This window comes from Canis lupus, chromosome 30, assembly GCF_011100685.1.
Source record: "Canis lupus familiaris isolate Mischka breed German Shepherd chromosome 30, alternate assembly UU_Cfam_GSD_1.0, whole genome shotgun sequence".
NCBI lineage: Eukaryota > Metazoa > Chordata > Mammalia > Carnivora > Canidae > Canis > Canis lupus.
Window position 1 is genome coordinate 4,532,762 of NC_049251.1, and position 21,445 is coordinate 4,554,206.

At 35.1% G+C, this 21,445-nt stretch overlaps 1 protein-coding gene across 15 annotated transcripts in view; it reads left to right on the top strand.

The window, feature by feature from the left end:
* The window catches only part of CDIN1 (CDAN1 interacting nuclease 1), a 227,512-nt gene that overhangs the window by 122,059 nt on the left and 84,008 nt on the right, over nucleotides 1–21,445 (top strand). Inside the window, exon 11 of one of the 15 annotated variants that reach the window (XM_038579982.1) lies at nucleotides 14,260–14,338. The exons of 12 other annotated variants lie outside the window; for them this stretch is intronic. In XM_038579982.1, the coding sequence (XP_038435910.1) occupies nucleotides 14,260–14,323 (64 nt within the window). In that variant the 3' untranslated portion in view covers nucleotides 14,324–14,338. Of the gene's footprint in view, nucleotides 1–14,259; nucleotides 14,339–15,566; nucleotides 16,506–17,102; nucleotides 17,213–21,445 lie in introns of those variants that run through there. 2 more of the 15 variants (XM_038579984.1, XM_038579985.1) reach the window with 2 other exon arrangements.

Sequence of the window (21,445 nt, forward strand, 5' to 3'; positions counted from 1 at the left end):
TGGCCCACTGTGATAGCATTAATATGAATAACATATGCTTTGGAGAAGTTACCCCACATCAAACTAACGAGCAAGTGGTTTGATGGTCATTCTGAGGATGGAAACATAACGGTTATGATCATCCAGAGACAGTGAGGGAAGAGTAATAGAAATTGTGCCAATGGAAAGTGACTCAGTAGAGTGGATAGAATCAGAAGCCCAAGAATACAGTATCCACTTCTGAGATTCATTCTGGAATATTGGAGATCAAGTTGAAACTGATGCTAAAATGGGTCAGGGATGTAGGTCAGTGATTCTCAAGCCTTACCACGTATTGCAATCACATGAGGGGCATTTAAAAAATACTGATGTGGGTCTCATTCCCGGAGAACTGTTGTAATTGATGTCGGGTAGAGCCCGGACCTTGGGAGTTCTTGTTTTCTTTTGCCAGTCTACACGCAGCACTGATGCCAACTTCTTCTTTACCTCCCCTTGGCTAGGAATTTGCCGAACAACCCTTGCATTTGTAGCCTGTCTGCTTTCAAACAGAGTATTGATGAGAAAAATAAAACTTTATTAAGGAATAAAGGTTCAGGTCAGCAGACACTTCACAGTGGTCAGTCAGCAGGGACCCAGGCTCTGCATCTGTGGGGCTTCTAGTAAGGCCTGAGACAGTAAATTGCAGGGATGGGACCCGAACCCAGATCAGCCTCTGAATTCACATCTGTGCGCTTTCTGCCCCACCAGGCAGTTTCATGTCAGCCACGGTGGTAAATCCATTTTAAGAGGCTACTTTACTCAGCTAGTGGGTTTGCTGAGCTGATCTAAATAAAAAGTTCTCCAGCATATGTGGTTTATATATTTACCTTCATAATGGTAGCGAAAACTGGGCCAGGTGTTCTCTGTTGCTTTCTCAAGATCCCTTATTTTATATTCTAAATATGTATCTATAGGATCAGTATAAAAGCCTGTCATATACACCAGTACACCCAGAGCATAATAATTCCTGAATTGTTGGATTTGAAATCCATAGAATCAGAGAAGTCTTGAATCTGGTTCACATTCACAAATTCTGACTGAACTGTCTGAAGATTAGTCTGAATTCAGAAGAGAGGTGGACTATGGGACATTTGTTAAGAAATATATGTTTTTATTTTGAATGGAGTTTTTTTTTTCTGAATTGCTGTTGGTTACACATAAAAAGTCTATTTTAATAATATTTTTAAAAATAGCTTTATTGAGGTATAATTGACATTATAAGCCACATATATTTAAAGTATACAATTTGACAAGTTTTGACATATGTATATATAAACTCATAAAATTTTCACCATGGTAGAGATACTGAACATATTTACCACCCCAGAAATTCTTGTGCCTCCTTAGAATCCTTCCTCTCAACCCCTTCACTTCTCTGCACACAGGCAACCACGCATCTGCTTTCTTCACTATAGACTTAGTTTGCATTTTCTAGTATTTTCTCTAGATAGAATCATACAACATGTACTGTACTCTGGCTTTTTTTTTTTTTCTTTTTCTTTTTTCTTTTCTTTTTTTTTTAAACTGAGAAGTATTCACTTGCATAGCTATACCATTACTTGTTTATCTGTTCACCTAGTAATTGACCTTTAGGTTGTGTCTAGTTCTTGCTGTTAGTAATAAAGTTTCTTTGAATAGTTATGTAAAGATATATGTATGGTTTCATTTCTCTTAGCCAAATACCTCTGAATGAAATGGTTGGGACATAACAGTAGGTGTATGTTTACCTTTTCTGCCAAACGATTAAACTATTTTCCACAATGATTGTACCATTTTACATTCCCACCAGTGGTTTATGATACTTTCAGGTATTCCGTGGTTTCCCTGTCCCTTGGTATGTTCAATCTTTTTAACATTAGGCTCTCTAAGAGTTGTGTAGTAGTGGCTCATTGTTCTCTTAATTTGCATTTCTATAATGACAAGTGATATTGAGAATCTTTTTACATGCTTATTTGCTATCTGTCTTATTTGGATAAGTGTCTTTCAAGTCTGGCCCATTTCTCGAGTTGTTTTCTTATTGTGTTTTGGTAGTTTAAAAAAATTCTGGATTTAAGTCTTTTATTAGACAAGTGATCAGATATGAAATATTGTCTCCCAGTCTATAGCTTACCTTTTCATTCTCTTAACAGTGACTTTCAATTTAATTTTAATAAAGTTCAATTTACTAATTTTTCTTTTATGGACTATACCTTTGCTGTCATGTCTAGGAAATCTTAAACATTCAAAGATCTAGAGAAATCATAGGGGCACCTGGTTGGCTTAGCCCATGGAGCCTGCGACTCTTGATCTTGGGATCGTGAGTACAAGCTCCAGGTTGGGTATAGAGATTACTTAAAGTTTCTTAAAAAGTCCTCAAAATGAAAAATAAAGAATAAAGGAAATCACAAAGATTCTCCTCCTGTTTTTTTCTAAAAGGTTTATTTAAGATTTACATTTAGGTCTAGTATCCATTTTCAGCTAATTTTTATATGTGGTGTTATATGTGGATCAAAGTTCATTTTCTTGCATATGGATATGCAGTTATTTCAGAACCATTTGTCGTAAAGACTATACTTTTCTTGGGACCCCAGGTGGCTCAGCAGTTGAGCGTCTGCCTTCAGCTCAGGACATGATCCTGGGGTCCAGGGATTTAGTCCCACATCAGGCTCCCTGCGAGAAACCTGCTTCTTCCTCTGTCTATGTCTCTGCCTCTCTTTGTGTGTCTCTGATGAATGAATGAATGAATGAATGAATGAATAAAATATTCAAAAAAAAGACTATACTTTCTCAACTAAATAGCCTTTGCACATTTGTCAAAAATCAATTAATCACATATGTGTAGGCCTTTTTCTGAATTTTCTATTTTGTTCCATTGATCCATTTATCTACCAATTCTCTACTATCTTGATCACCATAGCATTATATTTTGGAAACTGTATAAGTCTTTGAACTTTATTTTCCTTTTTTCAAATTTATTTTTGTCTATTCTAGGTCCTTTGCATTACCATATGAATTTTATAATCATCTTGTAAATTCACCCCAAAAAAGTCTATTGGGATTCTGATTGGGATTACATTGAATATATAGAATTCTTAACAATATTGAGTTTTCATAATCACAGTATCTCTCCATCTATTTAGGTCTTTTATTATTTTTCTTAAAAATGCCCTGTAGTTTTAGGTGTACAAATCTTGCATATTTTTATTAGATTGACCCCTATGTGTTTTATATTGCTTGATTCTTTTAGAAGCGATAGTTTTTGGAGTGCTTGAGTGGCTCAGTCAGTTAAGTGTATGACTCTTGGTTTTGGCTCAGGTCATGATCTCAGGGTTGTGAGATCAAGCCCTGTATCTGGCTCTATGCTGGACATGGAGCCTGCTCAAGATTCTCTCCTCCCTCTGCTTCTCGCCCCTGTTCATGCACACACGTGTGTGTGCTGTCTCTCAAAAAGAAAAAGAAAAAGAAAAGAAAAAGAAAAAGAAAAAGAAAAAAAGAAAAGAAAAGGAAAGGAAAGAAAAGAAAGAAGAAAGGAAAGAGATAGGTTTCATTTCAATCTCTAATTGTTCATTGTTACTATAGAAGAATACAGTTGACTTTCAATGTTGATCTTACATCTTTGTAAAAAAAAATTTTTTTACAGAATTTCAAAATTTTGATCTTTACAACTTTGTAAAATTCATTTTAATACTTTACTCTTTTGGTATTTTTTACATATTCATCCATGTCATTTGTAAATAAAGAGTTTCACTGCTTTTTTCTATTAGGATGCTTTTTTTTTTCCTAACAGCACTGGCTAGAATCACCTATACAAAGGTAAATAGTGATATACATCTCCTTTCTTGGGAAAAAGGCATTCAATCTTTCACATTAAGAATGTTAGCTATCAGTTTTTGTATATGTTCTGTATCAGCTCAAAGAAACCCTTTACTATCCCTAGCTTGCTGAAAGATTTTATCAAAAATGGATGTTGGATTTTGTCAAATGCTTTTCTGCATCAGTTAAATGGTCATATGGGTTTTTTTTTATTAATATGTTAAAATAGTGAATTACAGCGATTGATTCCTGAATGTTACACTAAACTTGCATTCTTGGAATAAAATCTACTTGGTCATGAAACTATCCTTTTTATATTTTGTTGGATTTGATTTGTTGAAGATGTATTAAGAATTTTTTCATTTATATTTATGAGTGATATTGGTCTATAGTTTATTTTTCCTGCTAAGTCTTTATCTGGTATTGGGTAATGCTGGCTCATAGTATGAGGTAGGAGGTTTTCCCTCCTCTTCAATCTTCTGGAAAAGTTTGTGCAGATTTGTTATTATTTCTTTCTCAACTGTTAGGTAGAACTTCCTAGTCAAACATCTGTGACTATTTTTGTTGTTGTCATAAGAAGTTTTTTAACTACAAAATTGACTTGTAGTCACTTGTAGTCATTTAGAGATAAAAATGATTCAGGTTGTTGGTTTTGTTTTTGTTTTTTTATGAGTGAACTTTGGTACTTTGTGTCTTTCAAAAATTCATTTTATCTAAGTTGTGGAATATATTAGGATAAGTATTCAGAATATTCCTTTTTTCTTTTAATAGCAGTAGAATCTGTTAGTGTTGTTCATTCCTGATATTGATAACTATAGCTTCTTTCCAGATCAGTCTGCCTGGAGGTTTATCAATATTATGGTCTTCTGAAAGAACCAATTTTTAGTTTTAATTGTTTCTATTTCCCTTTCTCTCTTTCATTGATTTCTAATTTAATCTGTATATACATATTTTTCTTTTCTTTAGTTTTACTTTGATTTACTCTTCTTTTTCTAGTTTCCCAAGGTAGAAGGCTGGGGTTATTGATTCAAAAATTCAAACCATTCCTTTTTTTCCAAGATAGACAATTTAGTGCTGGAAATTTACCTCAATTGCTGTAGCTGTATTCCACAAAATTTTATGTGTTGGGTTTTCATACTTATTTTGTCACAAATGCTTTCTAACTTTTCTTTTTATTTCTTCTTTAATTCACAGGCTATGTATGCTGTTTTGGTCCCAAATATTTGATAATTTTTTATATATCTTCCTGTTACTAGTTTCCTTTTTAATTCCATTGAGGTCAGAAACAAACTTGCATCCTTTTAAACTTATTGAGATTTGTTTTATGGCCTAGACTATGGCTATCTTGGTAAGTGTTCCACGTACACTTGAAAAGAAAGTTTGTTCTACTTTTGTAAGTGGACTGTTCTAGAAATGGCAATTAGGTCAAATTGATCATTGCATTATTCAAGTCCTACATTCACTAATCAGTATTCTACTGTATACTCAAGGGAGACCTACAGATAGTCTCTGGAACTCTCTCTCTCTATGCCTTCTCTCTATTCTGCTAGCATTCTGTTCTGCAGACTCTAGCTGCTGGTCTTCCCATCCTTCCGACTCTATCTTCTCAACTCAGAGAGACCCATTGAGCTTCACCTAGGTTCTTCACCTTCACTATACAGCCTGAAAACTCTCTCCAGCAAGTGGCCCGGGACAAAGGGCTTATCTTTTTGTTTCTCATCACTCAGGATCATTGTTCCTCATTTGTCACTGTTGTCATCTATTCCGTTTGTTTATTTATGTCCGGCAGGAGTATAAATCTATTCCCTGTTACCACATCTTGGCTCCAAGTAGATATCTCTCAGTTATGGTTTTAGACACATAGTTTAACACATTATAAAAAGTCTGTCTTATTCAACGTTAGCCTTGTAAACTTATTTGCTGCTTAACTTCTAGATTCCATTGTTATTATACACAAATTTTCTTAAGCATCAACCATGAATAGCATAATTTATGGGTGAGAATTATGCAAACCTCTAGGTTTCTTTCTTTTGATCTCTCTCTCTCTCAAACAGACCTCTGGGTCTCTTTCTCCCAGGATTCTTAGAGATGAAATGGGATTTCTCACTCACTACTTTTTGCCCAGCAAAGGGAAAGACTTTGGTGTGGTCAAGGTCAAAGATTGGATAATAAGTGTATTGTCATTAGAAGGCAGCTTTCTTCAATCATCTTTCATTAGCACTTACCAAGGGCTTCTACCTCCACTAGGACCAACATAAAGCAGACTGTCTTTTGGTGAAATGGAGCCCTATTCACAGAAATTATGCCTTTTTTCTGCCTCTACTTTTAAGAGACACATTTTCCCATGTGTTTAGTATCATTCAAGAATCTCCGGGATGGGTGAGTTACATATGATGAGGCTGTTTTGCCCTAGTTTGCCCTTGCTCACTCTCCTCTCACACATGTAGAGTATGGAAAATGAGCCATGAATAAAATTTGCATGTCTCATACTCTTCTTCTCATAAAACATAAACCTGTGTTGGATACATAATAGCAATAGTAAACATCCTTTCCTTCTCATTTCTCATTGACCCTGGAAGTCATATTCCTATAAAAACTAAACTCCTACTATGAATTCCATTTATCCATTTATTCCATTTAACACAAGCAAATTAGATTCTCTTGTGGTTTTTTTGCTCTTTTATATTCTTAGCCTACTTATGATTTATGAATTCCATTCTCTTGTTTTATTCCCTTTCCTACCTGAATCACTAACATCAAGATGTTTACCATTTTGTTCATCCTCATTTTCTTACAGGGATTCAGCCAGTAAGGTTAACAATCTTGTTAACCCCTTCCTACTTCTCCTTATATATTCCTCTTTGCCATTGTCATCCCTTTTATCACTGGCAGCTTTGCCAACCACCACCACTTAAACATTTTAAATTTAGTCCTGTAGCATCCCTGATAACTCATTCCAAGTGATCATAAATTCAAAATTAATGCAAAATTCCTTTATTTAGCAAAAAGATTTTTTTAATTCATAAAGCTCATCAATTTATGTAGATGTGAGTCTACCATAGTCATCCCAGATAGCTCCAGCTATAATCCTTTCAGAGTGCTCTATATTGTTTATGAAGGTGGTAAAAATGAGATCACTGGTTGTGTGCATAGGTCAGGCGTATAAAACCATATTGACTCAGCATTAGACCAAAAATTCTGATCAGCTTCAGCTGCCTTTCATTATTTTAATGTAAAATGAATATTTTACCACTACATATTCCTAATGCAACATATTCTAGCAAAATGGTCCATCAGTAGTAGCGTAAATGACTAAGCTCATAGATATGTATTGAGTTCCTTTATGTAGAGATATCATACTATGCATTCAGAGTATACAAAGATAAGCAAGCTTAACCTTGCCTTCAAGGAGTTTAATTCAATTTAAGAGGGAAACAAAACATGTACATGGATCACAAAAATAACTAACACTGAGCACCAGCACTGGCTTAAGTACTTTCATGTATTATTCTCTTTGACCCACATAAGAATCCAGTCAGGTAGATACTACTATTTTATCCCCATTTCATATGAGAAAGGTGAATCAGAGAGAGTTTAAGTACCCAGCTCAAGGTCATAGAGCTGCAAAGCCAGGAGAGATTTTTTGATAAAAGAGTAGCATGATTAGGACCTAACTCTAGGATAGATGCTCTGGGAGCATTGCTTAGTGTAGACAGAAACAAGAAGTTGGGATAGACACACAATTGTTACAACAGTTATCCATATTGAAATAATCCATTAATTCCCAAATTATGATGGTGGGTGGGAATAGAATGAGACTGTGCAGACTTACAGAGATGATAAAGACAGCATTTACAGAATTTGGCAATTAACTAAGTATTGTTGTATTGGGAGGTATGGTACAACGATAACCTTGAGGTATTCATATTGGTGGTGTTGAGAGAATAATAAACAATTGAAGAGTGGAAAATAATCCAGGTTAGCAATAACTTCAGTTGTGATGTTAGAGTTGTTGAAAGGCAACTGGGTTGTAGAACAGGAGTTCAAGTGATGGATCAGAGATAGGATTTAGGAATCATCCATAGTAAATAGGCAAAGTGGGTTTTCACAGAGGAATATAGAGAAATGTCCATTTTTATGGATGGGGAAAGATAGACAACTGTGATATAATGACCTCCATAATGAAGTTTAGAGAACTGATGAACAATAAGTGTTACTGTTAGAATGAATAAAGTTGTTTCTAAACTTATTGACTCCCAACCTTAATGTCTTGCATTTAACCATTTACACAGTAATTTTAGTCCAGTTGCATTGAATCTGGTTATTTGGAGTATAGATGGTTAACCTAACAGCAGTTTCCATCATGAGTTATATGGCTTTACAAAGCTGTACCAAAATGTAAAAACCTAGGGCTTTTTAGCAATCATACTTGAAGGAAATCTTGGGAGTTGCATTTGTCAAGCTAGCTAGGAAAACCATTCATGCATACCCCATGTCCAAAGCTCCATCGGCAGCCCAAATGTAAAGAACTGAAAGGTCATTCTTCTTCCTGTGGTGTGATGTTTGTTGACGTATTTTGACACACCAGTACAACGCTAAAAGGATATGACCTTCCTGCAGTACTGAGAGACCCAGATTTGGTCAGGATACCTGACACTCACTGCATTGCTCCCTCTGCCTTTCTCTTCCTTCACAGATGAAAACCAAATGCTGCCTTTTAAACACAGAAATATTTAAAAATTTAAGTGAACATAAATTACTGCTTTTTAAGTTTCTGTAGTCCTTTTTCTCCAGGGATCATCAAGCCAAAAATCTTAGTTGGAGCTATTAATGCTTTTAATTAAAAGAAATTAAATTCCTTTCTCAGAATGATACATGTGAGTGGAGATTGTTAAATTTGAAATAGAAAAACGAAACAAATGAGGAGGTCTCTATACTATAATATGTTTTACAGTCTTTCTTTATCTTTATGATAGAAACAATTTATTGGAGTTCGAATGTTTGAGGATTACTTCCGAAGTGCAAAATTAATGTACACGAAAGTAAATCTTAGATAGCTTTTGAAGTAGTCCCCTCATAGGTAATATCATGTGTTAAGAGGTTGAAGAGTTAGGTGGAGGCCAGAAAGCTGTCAAGAGAATTTTCTGTCATGTATAAATGGGTTCTATGTTAGATTTATATGCTGTGGACTGGAGCTTTGACTAGCTACCGATATTATTTCTTAATGCAGTATTACAGTGGTGTGGGGATGAGAATGGAAAGAAAAAATGTTTACTGTTAATAAATTTCTGAAATAGAAAAGTAATAAGCTACTTTTAATATAAGTAGCTATCAGAAAGGTTTTCCTGCTCTCTCCATAGCTAGTGAGTATAAAATGAGCGTGACAATATTCTCCTAGCATTTAAACTGCACTCTGAAAATTGTGGAAGGTTTTGTGGATTTGTCATAATATTAGAGAAAAAGGAGTATTTCAGTATATTAGTCAAATTGTTTCCAAATATGATAACTGTTTGCTAAACAAAATTAAGGTGTGTTTGTCCCAGGTTAATATTTTAGTGACATAACCTAAAATTAGGACTGAATTTTTACAGTATTTAGTTGTTTAACTATTCACCTATTTTGCATTGTACCTGAACTCTCCATTAGCACCATGAACATCACCATACATTTTTGTTTGAATGGTTTCTCTGTTTTCTCTGTGTCCTTTCAAATGTTGTCACTTCACTGGAAACCAATACCCAGTACTGACAAAGCACTTTCAGCTCCTTTCTAGGATTCCACAGGCTTCAGCTCCAATTTCCTGGTATTTCTGATTCAGATTAGATTTCTAAGTTTGTGTGCTGTGAGAACTGACAGCCCTGATCCTGCTCTGCCTGCCCAGGGCCTGGTCACACACACTCCATACTCCAAAGCATGGCCACTTCCACAGACCCTACCTTTCAGGATTTTGCGTAATTTTTCATTGACACCTATATCTGACAATTTAGATGTACTTCTCATTATGGAATCTTTATCTACATAGGAATAGTGGGAAACCCTTTTTTTCCTTAACTATTACATAGGTTAATTCTACTTAACAATGACAGGCTTTCCTGCTGAGACTCAAGTAGCCAAATCCTCTACTCTTTTCTAACCATCCTCCAAGTAACATTTTAACCCCCAATCCAGCATGCAAGTACACACATATGCACGCATGCGCACACACACACACCACTCCCCAATTGCTTGAGTACACAGCAAACCCATTTGAAGTGACAGGGAAAGGGTTAAATTTTGACAATCTTTTTACTGGTTTATTAGTGACTTAATCTCTACACACTTCTTTCCTCCAAATTCACCCTTAGGTATATACACAGCCATAAATTAACCCAGTTGTTTCTAATATTATGGCATTCTATATGTGTCTTTTCCTCAGAAAGCACACCACAAAGTTCTGTTGTTTTGCCAGAATCCTGGGCCTTCTTTTATAAATTCTTGGTAAAATTTCTTTCATTGCGGTAAGAAAAAAATATATTCTATCAATTATTTTAAAAAGCAATAATTCATTATAGTTGATCATAAATGTCAGGAAGCAAAGACCCAGCTGAAGCATTTTGTCACTAATCATGCTGTTTTTCTTCTAATTAGTTAATTTACATTTTACAAATTAAGGGTAAAATTCAGACAGAAGATAACATCATAGCTTTAACTGACCTATATTTGTATCTGCCAAATTTAAGTTAATTAGAAATGTAGATGCTGTTTGTTTTATCTGTCAGAAAAGCTCATCTTTTTACTTTAAAAAAAAAAAGTAGAAACACTTTTTTTTCCCCTTAGCATTTATCATCTAAATAATAGTCTTGCCAAGATGGCAGCCTCATAATAAACTCTTTTCAGTGGAGTGATGGGTAATGAAGCTTGCTTGTGAAGGCAGCGAAAAATGTTGTCTGGCCAAATGCATGAATATGATGGCTAGAGAATCAGTGGACTTTCTCAGTCATCAATCTTTTTAGTAGCCTCTTATACATCTGAATATTTTGATAGATGATCTAATAATTGAGTTATCTATCTTTCTAACTATCAGAGTTGCATAAAAATTATTCTCACATGCTACTGAATATTAAATATATTAGGCATTCAGTAAATTTTTCATAAAAGGGCCAAAAGGTGAAAGATTTTTGTTATTCTATAAATACCTCTTAATATATTGAGTGTTAAGCTCTCTGGAATAGTCAGCCCTTAATTCCCTCTGTGAGAAGCAGGTGTATACTTAAAAAAGGTGAATGTCCCCAATATAAGTAGGCCATATAATAGTTACTACAATAGTAATAATGAAAAGTCAAGTATGGTAAACATATGGATGCAACTCAGTTGTGTAAAATGGAATGAATGTCCTTGCTGGCCTAACACCAGTGGCACCCTTAATGTGGCCCACGATGGCCAGACGAGAAGCACAGGCAATGTAGGTTTACAGAGTGACCATGGATTTTGGTATGCCTATCATTCGAGAGGAAAATGATCCTACCAGAAGGGGAGACTTCTGCCTACCTAGCATTTCAGCTGGTGGCACCAAACTACTCAAGCATCCTCTTAATACATAAGTAGTTCCTTCCCCCAATATGGCTTTATGTTGTGTTTTTTGTCATATACCACTCTATTAAAAGCCTATCCACAACAAGTGTGCTTCACTGGGATTAAAAATCAGGCAAGGAAAATTGGCAGGAAACAGATCATTTACCAAGTAGGCTTTCCCCACCCCTGCCCCTATCATCCACATCTTCAAGGTGACCTAGCCATGATGACTTCCCAGGAACCACATTAAAATAGTTCTGCCCTGGAAGAGCAGACATTTGTTTGCAAGTCTGAAAGGTTACCAATCCTCTGCATCTTGAAAGGCACTCAAATGAGCAGGACCTTGTAAATTGGATTTCTATTAGCCAGTCCTGACGATAGCTCTTCATCAGTGGAAGGAGAAGAAGTGCTATCAATAGCTCCAGCTCTAAATATCTTTTTTTTTTTTAATGATACACTTATTTTGGGTCTGCCTCGTCCAAAACGGTGATACCTGCTAAAATCACTGGAATCAGTTGTGTTTAAGGTTTTAAGTAAGCCTTAAAAAAATGGACATCAGCTATTTTTACATGCTTTTCAACTTGAAGAGCATTGGAAACAACAAAGGCATAATGGTCAGAAACAAATATGGGAAAAATGTCTTAAACTTGCTTTCCTTAAAGTTCCTCACGTGACTTCAGCTCACACTTGTGCTATTTATAAAAGTTTGGGATGATGGATTTTCTTTCTCACCTATTCCTGGATTGAAGAGGATAATTGAGAAAGATAAAACCAGTTGTGGAAATCCCTCTACAGGTTACATCTGAGGAATTATTCTTCTCTGGTAGTTAGAATTTTTTTTTTTTTTTTTTTTTTTGCTTCAAGAATTTTGCTTCTGTGATTTGAGGTTGGGAGAAAAAAAAAACATTTTTTTTGTACAAGCTACAGCTGGAAATTTGCGACTCTTAAGTATCTATTTAAAATTATATATTTAGGGCAACCCGGATGGCTCAGTGCTTTAAGTGCCACCTTCAGCCCAGGGCGTGATCCTGTAGACCCGGGATCGGGCTCCCTACATGGAGCCTGCTTCTCCCTTTGCCTGAGTCTCTGCCTTTCTCTCTCTCTCTCTCTCTCTCTCTCTGTGTGTGTCTCATGAATAAATAAATAAAATAAAATAAAATAAAATAAAATTGTATATTTAAAACTGTTTGAACTAGCCAAATTGGGGAAGTTTTAGGGGAGGGAATAGTCTTTTCTTAATCAAAGTAGCAAACATCTGTGTTTTTTCTAGTCTGTCTTTTGATTAGCATGGCCTCATCCATCACTGGTCTTTGATATGAACACCAAGAAGTCATGTCCTTTTGTTTTAAATGATAAATATGCCTTTGTCATGAATACTCATAGGCAACCCAGGATTTACATCTGAATTGTCAAAGTGTAACTGCCCAGCTCCTGTGATGAGTGACATTATTAGTGAAATAAAGAAGTTTTTAATTTGTCATGGATAGGCCTTAGATGGTGACATTATGAGACTATGTGGGTTTGGATGCTAGAAAAGTTGTCCTTCCCCCCCTATTTTTCTAAGATTTGTCATTTATCAACAAGAGGCAATCTGCCGCAGGAGGCTGTCTGTGAACATTTTTAACGTTAGTGCCATTAGTCTGTCTCTGTAGGTTTTATTATTTAGGCTTGATGGCCGGTAGTTCGTATCAAAACTAATACTATTTGAAGTAGCTGGCTTCTGGTGGTCAAACAACCAGTATCAGGATTCCTTCTGTCTGGCTGTTATTGCCGGAGACAGTATTTTTTTAAACTTTAGCTTTATTTCAAAGTCTGTGTCAGTTACATTGTTCTAAAGAAGTTTCTTTAATATCTTTGTCTCAACAGACTCACATTTGCTCAAATGTATTTATGTATGTGCTGTTTATCTAAGCACATTGACATACACATGATATCTACCTGCACCTTCTGTGTTAATCACCAGACCCTCAGACAGTCAGGTTCAACTATTGTGTTTCACTCTTGTCCTAAGAAATTAGGACCATAAGATTAAAAATACTGTGAAGCCTTGATCTTCTCTTGTCCGCATGTGAAAGAAAATTTCAACTTACATATTTTTTGCCTTACGGATTTCCCCATTCTTAACAGGCAAATATTTTGATTATCTTAAAGGTTCATCTTATGATACATGTTTAGAATGTTTCTTTTTGGTAATAAGTCATTCATTAAAGCTTATGTGTAAAAGGCATCCTGTGGAGATTTGGTATTTTAACAATAGCTTAAACAGAAATCACATTACCTTTTGCATGCTTTGTCTTTATAACTGCAACACAATTGTTTCAAAGGTAGGAAAAGTAAGAGAAGTTTTCATTTTTTCTTTTCCAAATGAGCTGATCTCTTGAATTATCCAAAACAACCTTTAACTTAAATGTTGACATTTGCAAGAGAGTGAAACTATATCTTTTAGTTTGATTCATTATCTCTCCACAAAATTCTCTTTAAAATGGCTCCATCATTATAGCAGCCCCACTTAAATTGTTTTGTTTGTAGTCATATTCCTCACCCCATGAATGTATTAATCTTGGGTTTTCTTTGTTTTGACTGAGTCAGAACTGAAGTATAGCAATTATTTTTTGAAAAATATTTTTTCTGATGAACCACTAAATTCTACTCCTGAAACCAATATTACACCATATGTTAACTAACTAGAATTTAAATAAAAACTTAAAACATGAAAATATATATATATATATCTTTTGATTGCCAAAAAAAAATTTAAGATAAAAAATGTATTTGATTAGAAATTAACTCTTATCATCCAGGGATTTTCTGTGGTTTTTTTTTTTTATTATTATTAGTATTTCTGAGGTCACCTATTTCGTGGAAAATGAAGTCTTATTGGTGTTTGTTTCCCAACAGAAAACAATTGCTTCCTGACTCTAAAGCCCAGCCCCTCACCTTAATTGAGATTTTTGTACTGTAATGTAAGTGTCTGAGTTTTTGAGACCCTAAGGCTTTCACCCAACTTGAAGACAATGATGCCAGTGAGCTTCTGTCCAGAGTTAATCAGCTGCAGAATTTGTAAACTGCACATGTGTCAAAGTTGAAAATGTTAGCACTCTAATAGAAGCTTGAAAAGGTTAGATCTGATAAAAGCCGTCAGCAGTTAAAGAAAGTGATTTATGGGAATGTAATGACACAAAATGCCTCATTTATCACTCATATATAGATAGGTTAGGGTTCCTGTGTCATACTTTTAAAAACTTGACCACTAAGAATTGTCAAAATAGGTACTTAATTGCCCTTCATCCTTTTCCTTTTGAATTTATTTCATTTCAGTTTTGTAATTTTATCTACGATCACTTTATACTGTCGTTCACTTCATATGGTTCCATTTAAAGTCATTCATATTTTGGATTTTCAAAAACTGTACATCACTGATCTTTTTGAAGTTTTATTAGCTAAGCTGTTGCAAGGAAAGACTAAGTAAATCTTATGTATGTTAATTTACATTTTTGTTTAGCACGAATACCATGGAGATATATGAAAGTTTCATTTTCTCTTTTCTAACACTTGTAATTTTTATTAGCATTTTATAATCCTCTAAATTTCCCATATATCTCTCCTTAAAAAGTACAACCTTAGATTTTAAAAGACAGAGCCATCCATTGGTTTACTGTCCTAGTAACTCAACGTAATATTTAAGCTCCACACAAATTAAATTTAGTGAGAACCTGCCTGTCGGGTTAAATGATCCTTTAAAAAGGAGTGTGTGTGGGGTGGGGGGGGAGGGTTGGCTAAAAACAAAAGTTAAGAAACATGCCAGCTTGTATTTCTTTCTCAGATTGACTTAAAAATAATTATTTCTTTATACATTCTAAGGAAAGTATTTATAAGGTTGGAATTGCTAGACATTTATTTGCTTATTTGATGTCATTTAGTTTATGCGTAAATATGTTAACACTATTAAATTAAAACTACTGTAGAAACTGCCAATATATCAAAGTTATGTTATAAAACACCTATTTATGCAGGATTATTACTGTTTCAGATTCTTTAACATGAAGGGTGGAATTGTTTAATGGCTTTTTTTGAAATTATTCAGATCATTAAATAGGGCCTAAGTGTCTTGGGGTCCTCCCCTTTGCCTCCCTATAGCCAAAAATTAATTCGAAAATTTTGACAGGTTTCACTTTCTCAGCCATGCGTTGTACTTTCTTCAACAGGGATGTCCCAGGTTTCATTTAAAGAGAAGTCAGAGCAGTTTCTTCAGCAAGGCAAAGTCATGAAAATAAATGGGAAAAGGAGAAACTGCCCTAGGAAAGAGAAACCTGAGACATCATAGCCAGATGCAGTTGACCTCGCTGTACCTCGATTCCATCAAATGGACTGTAAAAAAAAATTTTTTAGACAGACATTGAAAGTTGAATATGGATTGGTGTGAATTCTTAACACCAAGAAATGACTGTTAATTTTGTAAGGCAGGCAGAGCCACTGTAGTTATGTAATAAAATGTCCATTTTTTTTCCCAAAGAGGTACATATGAGAACATCTAGGGGTGGGGTGACTTAAGAGCCTGGGGTTTCTTTTAAATTTCTGCAAAGTAAATACATACCTTGAGAGAACTTTAAAAAGGGATTAATAAAATCTGCAAGATGGATATTTAGTGAGGGAGTTCTCTTCTTTTTATGCAGTTTAAAATTTTTACAGTAAAAACCTAAAAAGTCAGGGAGATTCTTAGATCAATCTTGCCCAAAAGTATCATAAAATTATGATATCCTCCATTTTCTAATATTTTCTGGCTGCCACTCTTAATTTTTAAAATCATATGGTATGATCTAAAGATTTTTTTTAAAACAATTTCCAAAGTTTATTAAAAAAAAACAAACCTCATCTCATTGGCTAAGATCAAATCCAATTACAATATTTTAACCCATTAGCAAACCTGGTATCTTCTAATAGAGGAAAGGGCTAAGAAATTCAGCACATTGATTCAAAATATGACAGAAGTATTAGTGTACTTTCTTTGTGCTCTGAAAAGTGTATAGCTCCTAAATGGCATTGTGAACCACTTTTGTTTGTTTAACAAAGGTTGTAATAAATAATTTCCATCTGTATTCCTCTTAGCAAACGAATATTAAAGCATATCCAGTTTCATATTTTAAGCTTTGTTTTTTATCATTATTTACAAAAGCATTTTTCTTGAATTGCAAATATCATTTCCCAACTTAAGGAATATCAAACTATGTCTTTCTAGATGGATCTTTGTCCAGAAAAAAAAAATTTATGTATGTTGAAATTAAAATCTTAATTCTTCCATGATTTTAAAAGTCTATTTTTACTTGGTTATCTTTAGACTTGTAGGCAGTATTTTTATTTTTAAACAACAACAAAAGAAACCCCAAAGATCTCAAACTCTCAGAAATATACATTGATTTGAAGAAAATGTGTTCTTAATCTGAATTTATCATTTACACTATTTGTATTAAGGGATAGTTAATCAAATGTATTGTATTTTTCTATTTTTATAGATCATTTACATTTATTAAGGCAACACAGGAAGCCCCGTTTTAGTTGAACCTTCCAGAGATTGTTTTATTTGAAGGAGTTTTGTTGTTATTTTTTCAGATCCCTGATTAGGAAAAATTCATATCGTGTGTGTTTATATAATCATAGTAGTCAAAATTGTCTCCATCTATGAATCTTAATAGTTTGCTCTGGTAACAACTATGAGGAAATGTATTAAAATGCCTTAATTACAGGGCAAGAAAAAGAGAAAGCACAGTCTTTTGCATATGATCTTTCAATTGTTCACCAAAGGATAAAGAAAGCATTCAAGCGTGGTTTCAAGAACTGTCAGCATTAAGAAAATGCAAGGTACTTTGTAGAGCCTTAAAGACCTTTCTGGGAAATAGATTTAATTAAAAAGTAAAATAGACTTTTCATTTTAAAGAAATCTTTAAAATGCTATAAAATTTCATAATGTTAATATATTAATAAGGATATTATCTTCTTATCCCAGATGAGAAAAAGTCATTCATGAAGCTGTTATATTTGATTCATACAATGGTGGATCCTATAAATATTTTTCTTTAGGTTTGGTTTAAGAGTGAGAATTACAATGCCTTTTAAAGGATATAATAATTTTAAAAGACCTTCTCTGTCTGATTCATATACACTGGACTCAATCTCATCTGTAAATTAGGAACATCTAGGAGTCTTTCTGCTACTAACAGAAGTCCTTTTACCCGCATTAAAGTTCAAAATGATCAGAAAAATTGTTTTTTTTCCCGTTTATCTTTATTAACATGTTCAGATATGCATTTTTCCCTGTTAGTACAACAACAATCCTCTGTAGTCAGTAGAAGAATTTCAGAAACACTTTGTTCCTTCCCTTTAACTTGCACATTAAGACAAAACAAAGCAAAAAAAAAAAAAAAAAAAAAAAAAATTTCCCATTGAGTTTAGTCAAAAAGCCTAATTAACAGTATGTCTTAAGTCACATTAAACTAGGGAAGGTTAACCTGACTATGTGATAAGAAGCTGTCTATAAATAACCCCAGCCTGTCCTTTTAGAGCTAACTTTCAGCTGGTTCTGCCTCTGTCAAGGTTTTGGGAACTTGTCTGCTCTGACCAAGCCTGCACACGTCATTGTTTTCTGGCTACTGCCAAGCACCAGATGTATTCATGTTGAAATTGTCTTCATTTCAGGACACCTTATTCAGAGACAAATCAATCTCAGAAGAGTTGTGTTTTTAAGTAATTACTCTTTCTTTGAGAAACTGTTTCCGGACCAGCATTGTTGTTTTTGCAACTAGTCTTTGACCAATTGTATTCACTGTTCAACACTTAAAAAAAAAGAAAAAAAAAAAGATTAATTCGGCAGATTATTTAAAGACCTTATTAAAATCTCCAAGGCCTAGGCTCTATTTAACATGACATTGTAGAACAACAGATGCATAGTACAGAGACCGGTTTCCAGTTTAGCTCACAAAGATGTAGTCACTAAAAATGTCTGCTCTCTGTTTCCATTAACTTGAGTTTCTCAGTTTAAATTATTATTCTACAAAAGATAGCGTGAACTACTTTGTTCCTAAATAGTCATACAGTAGATTGAGTAGTGCTTGAAGATTTGTTGCAGTTTGAATGTCGGAAAAATAATGCCTCTGCGTGATAATGAGTATATGATTTGCATGTGCGTTGTGTAATTCACAATATACATAAGCATTCATCATGTTATTCTTTGCAATATGATGAATTATGTCAGTTTATTGCATATGTCTGCATGTACCTCATCTCTTAATTAAAGCATTAATCACTAAAATTACCAAAGATACATAGTTTTACAGTACTTTTAAAATTTAACGTTGATCTTTGCATGGTAATACACATATTATTTCTAATTGGTAGACTATACTAAGACATTTTAAGTAAGGATATCTGTGTTATGATTCTATCATATCAATTATTTTAAATATGCTTGTCTCAATATATACTTACAACATACTTTTTAACCATTTTAAATCATTTTTATTTGAGATTAATTTCCTAAATCACTAAAATTAACAAAGACATACATATATGCATGTATATATGTATATTATATGATGAGCTTTAAAGCTTAAAAGACTATATATATATATATATACACATATATATATGTCTTTCTGTACTTCCAGATTTTACAGTTGATCTTTGCATAGTCATATACATTAATCTAATTGGAAGACTGTGATAACACATATTAAGTGAAAATTCCATGTTATGGGCCTAGTAGATCAGTGTTCGATATCTTTTTGTGTGTGTGTGTGTGTGTGTTCGATATCTTAATTCACATTTTCCACACCCTTTAACAATCGTATTGTTTTAATAATTGTTTCTTTCATTCAAGATTCGTTCTACTTGATGTTACTTTTCTAGCACCTAATATTATTAATTTATAAGTAATAAACACTTGCTAATTACATGATTCAGTTCTTTAGAAATCCATACCTTCAGAACAGAATACAAAATTGTGAGGTTTCGAGGGAAGTGTTTGGAGAGAAAGATACCACCCAATCACAGAATTAAGCTTTTAAGACTTTGGCATTAACAAAAGGGGGAGGCAAGGCACATGTTGCAGCATCCCTGCTCATGAATGCATTCAATGTTGAGTAAAATTTTATTCACTTAACCCCTCAACTGCTTCTGTAACATTTACCACCTCTTTCTTCTCGGCCCAAGACCTTGCTCCATGCTGAGAAGGTAGAGGCCTCCATGTGACTTCTTGAAGCCACCCCATTTTTCTCTGTTTTTGCTAATTCTCTACCCTTGTATCCGATGAGGAGGATTTCTTACTCCTTATTTCTTCCTTTCCTAGTTTTACCTCTTCCCCAGGATTGCAGGGTTTGCCCATGTTTTGAAAGTCATCCTTGGTTTATACAAGTTAGAGCCACTAACTTGTTTCTTTCTTAACTCTGTCACCCAGCATCTGGATATTTATTCACACTGGTGGCCTCTATTTCCACACCCATGTAATGCTACGGAATTTGACAGTCTCCCTTTGTTTCAAAGCCACTTAGGCATGTACCTGGGAGGTGCTGCTTTGATACACAGTTGGTCGTGGTCCTGCATCCTACTCACCAGCCTAAACATTCTATCTTTCCTGATTGAAAGGCTAGGGAATCTTAAGCCTCCTCACGTGGACCGGCCGCTGATCTCATGCTTGGGGTACAGAGCTGTTTTACACCAGGAAAGCAGTGGTCTCCTATACTTAATTCTCTCCTTGTTTATTCTTTCCCTCCTGCACATTGCCAGTAGATTCCTCTTCCAAGAACTTGGCTCTGACGTGGTGCATTCCCTCAGTGTGTTGCTTATCCCCATCCTGCTCTACTCATGAAACTATATGGACCACATTAGCATACTTCTTTGCCCTCTGGCTTCCTGTTGGGCTCAGTCAGTGGGAGGTACCAGCAGAAGATCTAAGGGTGCAGAGAAAGTGCCAACAAAATATTTGTTCCCCAGCTGCTTCCCTTTGGGATCTGCTCAGATCAACTGCCCTGCATGCAACTACCAAGTCAGCCCTGTCAGTGGACCTCTCCATTCAGCCAGTCTCTGCTTTGAGCACCTCCCCTCTTCTGTTTCCCACTCAAGCCTCAGGGTGGTAAGGACTTTCTGCTATTGATAGCCTAGAAGCTTTACACACTCCAACCCCTTAGAATCTTCAGTGGCTGTCCATTATCTCTAGGGAAAAGTCAGGCTCCTTGGTCCAAAAGGTATTTCAGGCCTTTACAATCTGACGTCTGCCTCTCCAGCCTTATGCAGATGTTACTCCATGCACCATTCCAGCCAAACAAACATACTTTTTCCCAAGCCTTTGCTTCTGCCTCTTACAATGCCTGGTTTCTCCCTACTTCTGCCCATTATGTCCGATCTACCCTTCTTCTGAATTGTTCAAATGAAATTATTTATCTGGAGTGTAGACTGAAGCCACAGTTATTGCCATTTGAGGCTAAAGTTCTGTTAAACTTATTTGGAAAACACTACACTAGACTGTGTGTTACCAGAATGTGCCACCAACACATGAAAATGACAAGGAGCTGGGCCAGAAGATTGCGTTCTGTGTGCCACTGCCCTGGCAGGGAATACCTGGATACCTCCAGAATTATGAGGCACCTGTGAACACATCTTCTCCAACTCCCTTTTCTCCAGTTTTCTTGTGTTCTGCACCATCATTATCTGAGTCGATTAGTAACAGTCCAATTAGTTACCATCCAATTAATGACTGTCCACCCCTAGTGGGCAGTTATGGGATCAGACCACTGTATAAGTCATTCAGGCAACCCCAGCCTGCTTATAGGTCAGGGGACCATTGCCGAGTCAGAGCATTGTGTCCAGAAATGTAAGGTCACTTAACCCAAATGGGAAGACTCATATTGATGGCTCCTTGAAACGTTATCTTACCTGATTTCCAAAGTACTATATTCTCCCACCCTTAGAAGTCATTCCTTTGCAATCTCCATTCACAGTCCCTCTTTTTCATGGTTATTTCATCCAGCCTTATGACTTTAAATGCCATCTGCGTACTAATTCTACCCAACGTTTTAAGTCTCCATCCCAGACCTCT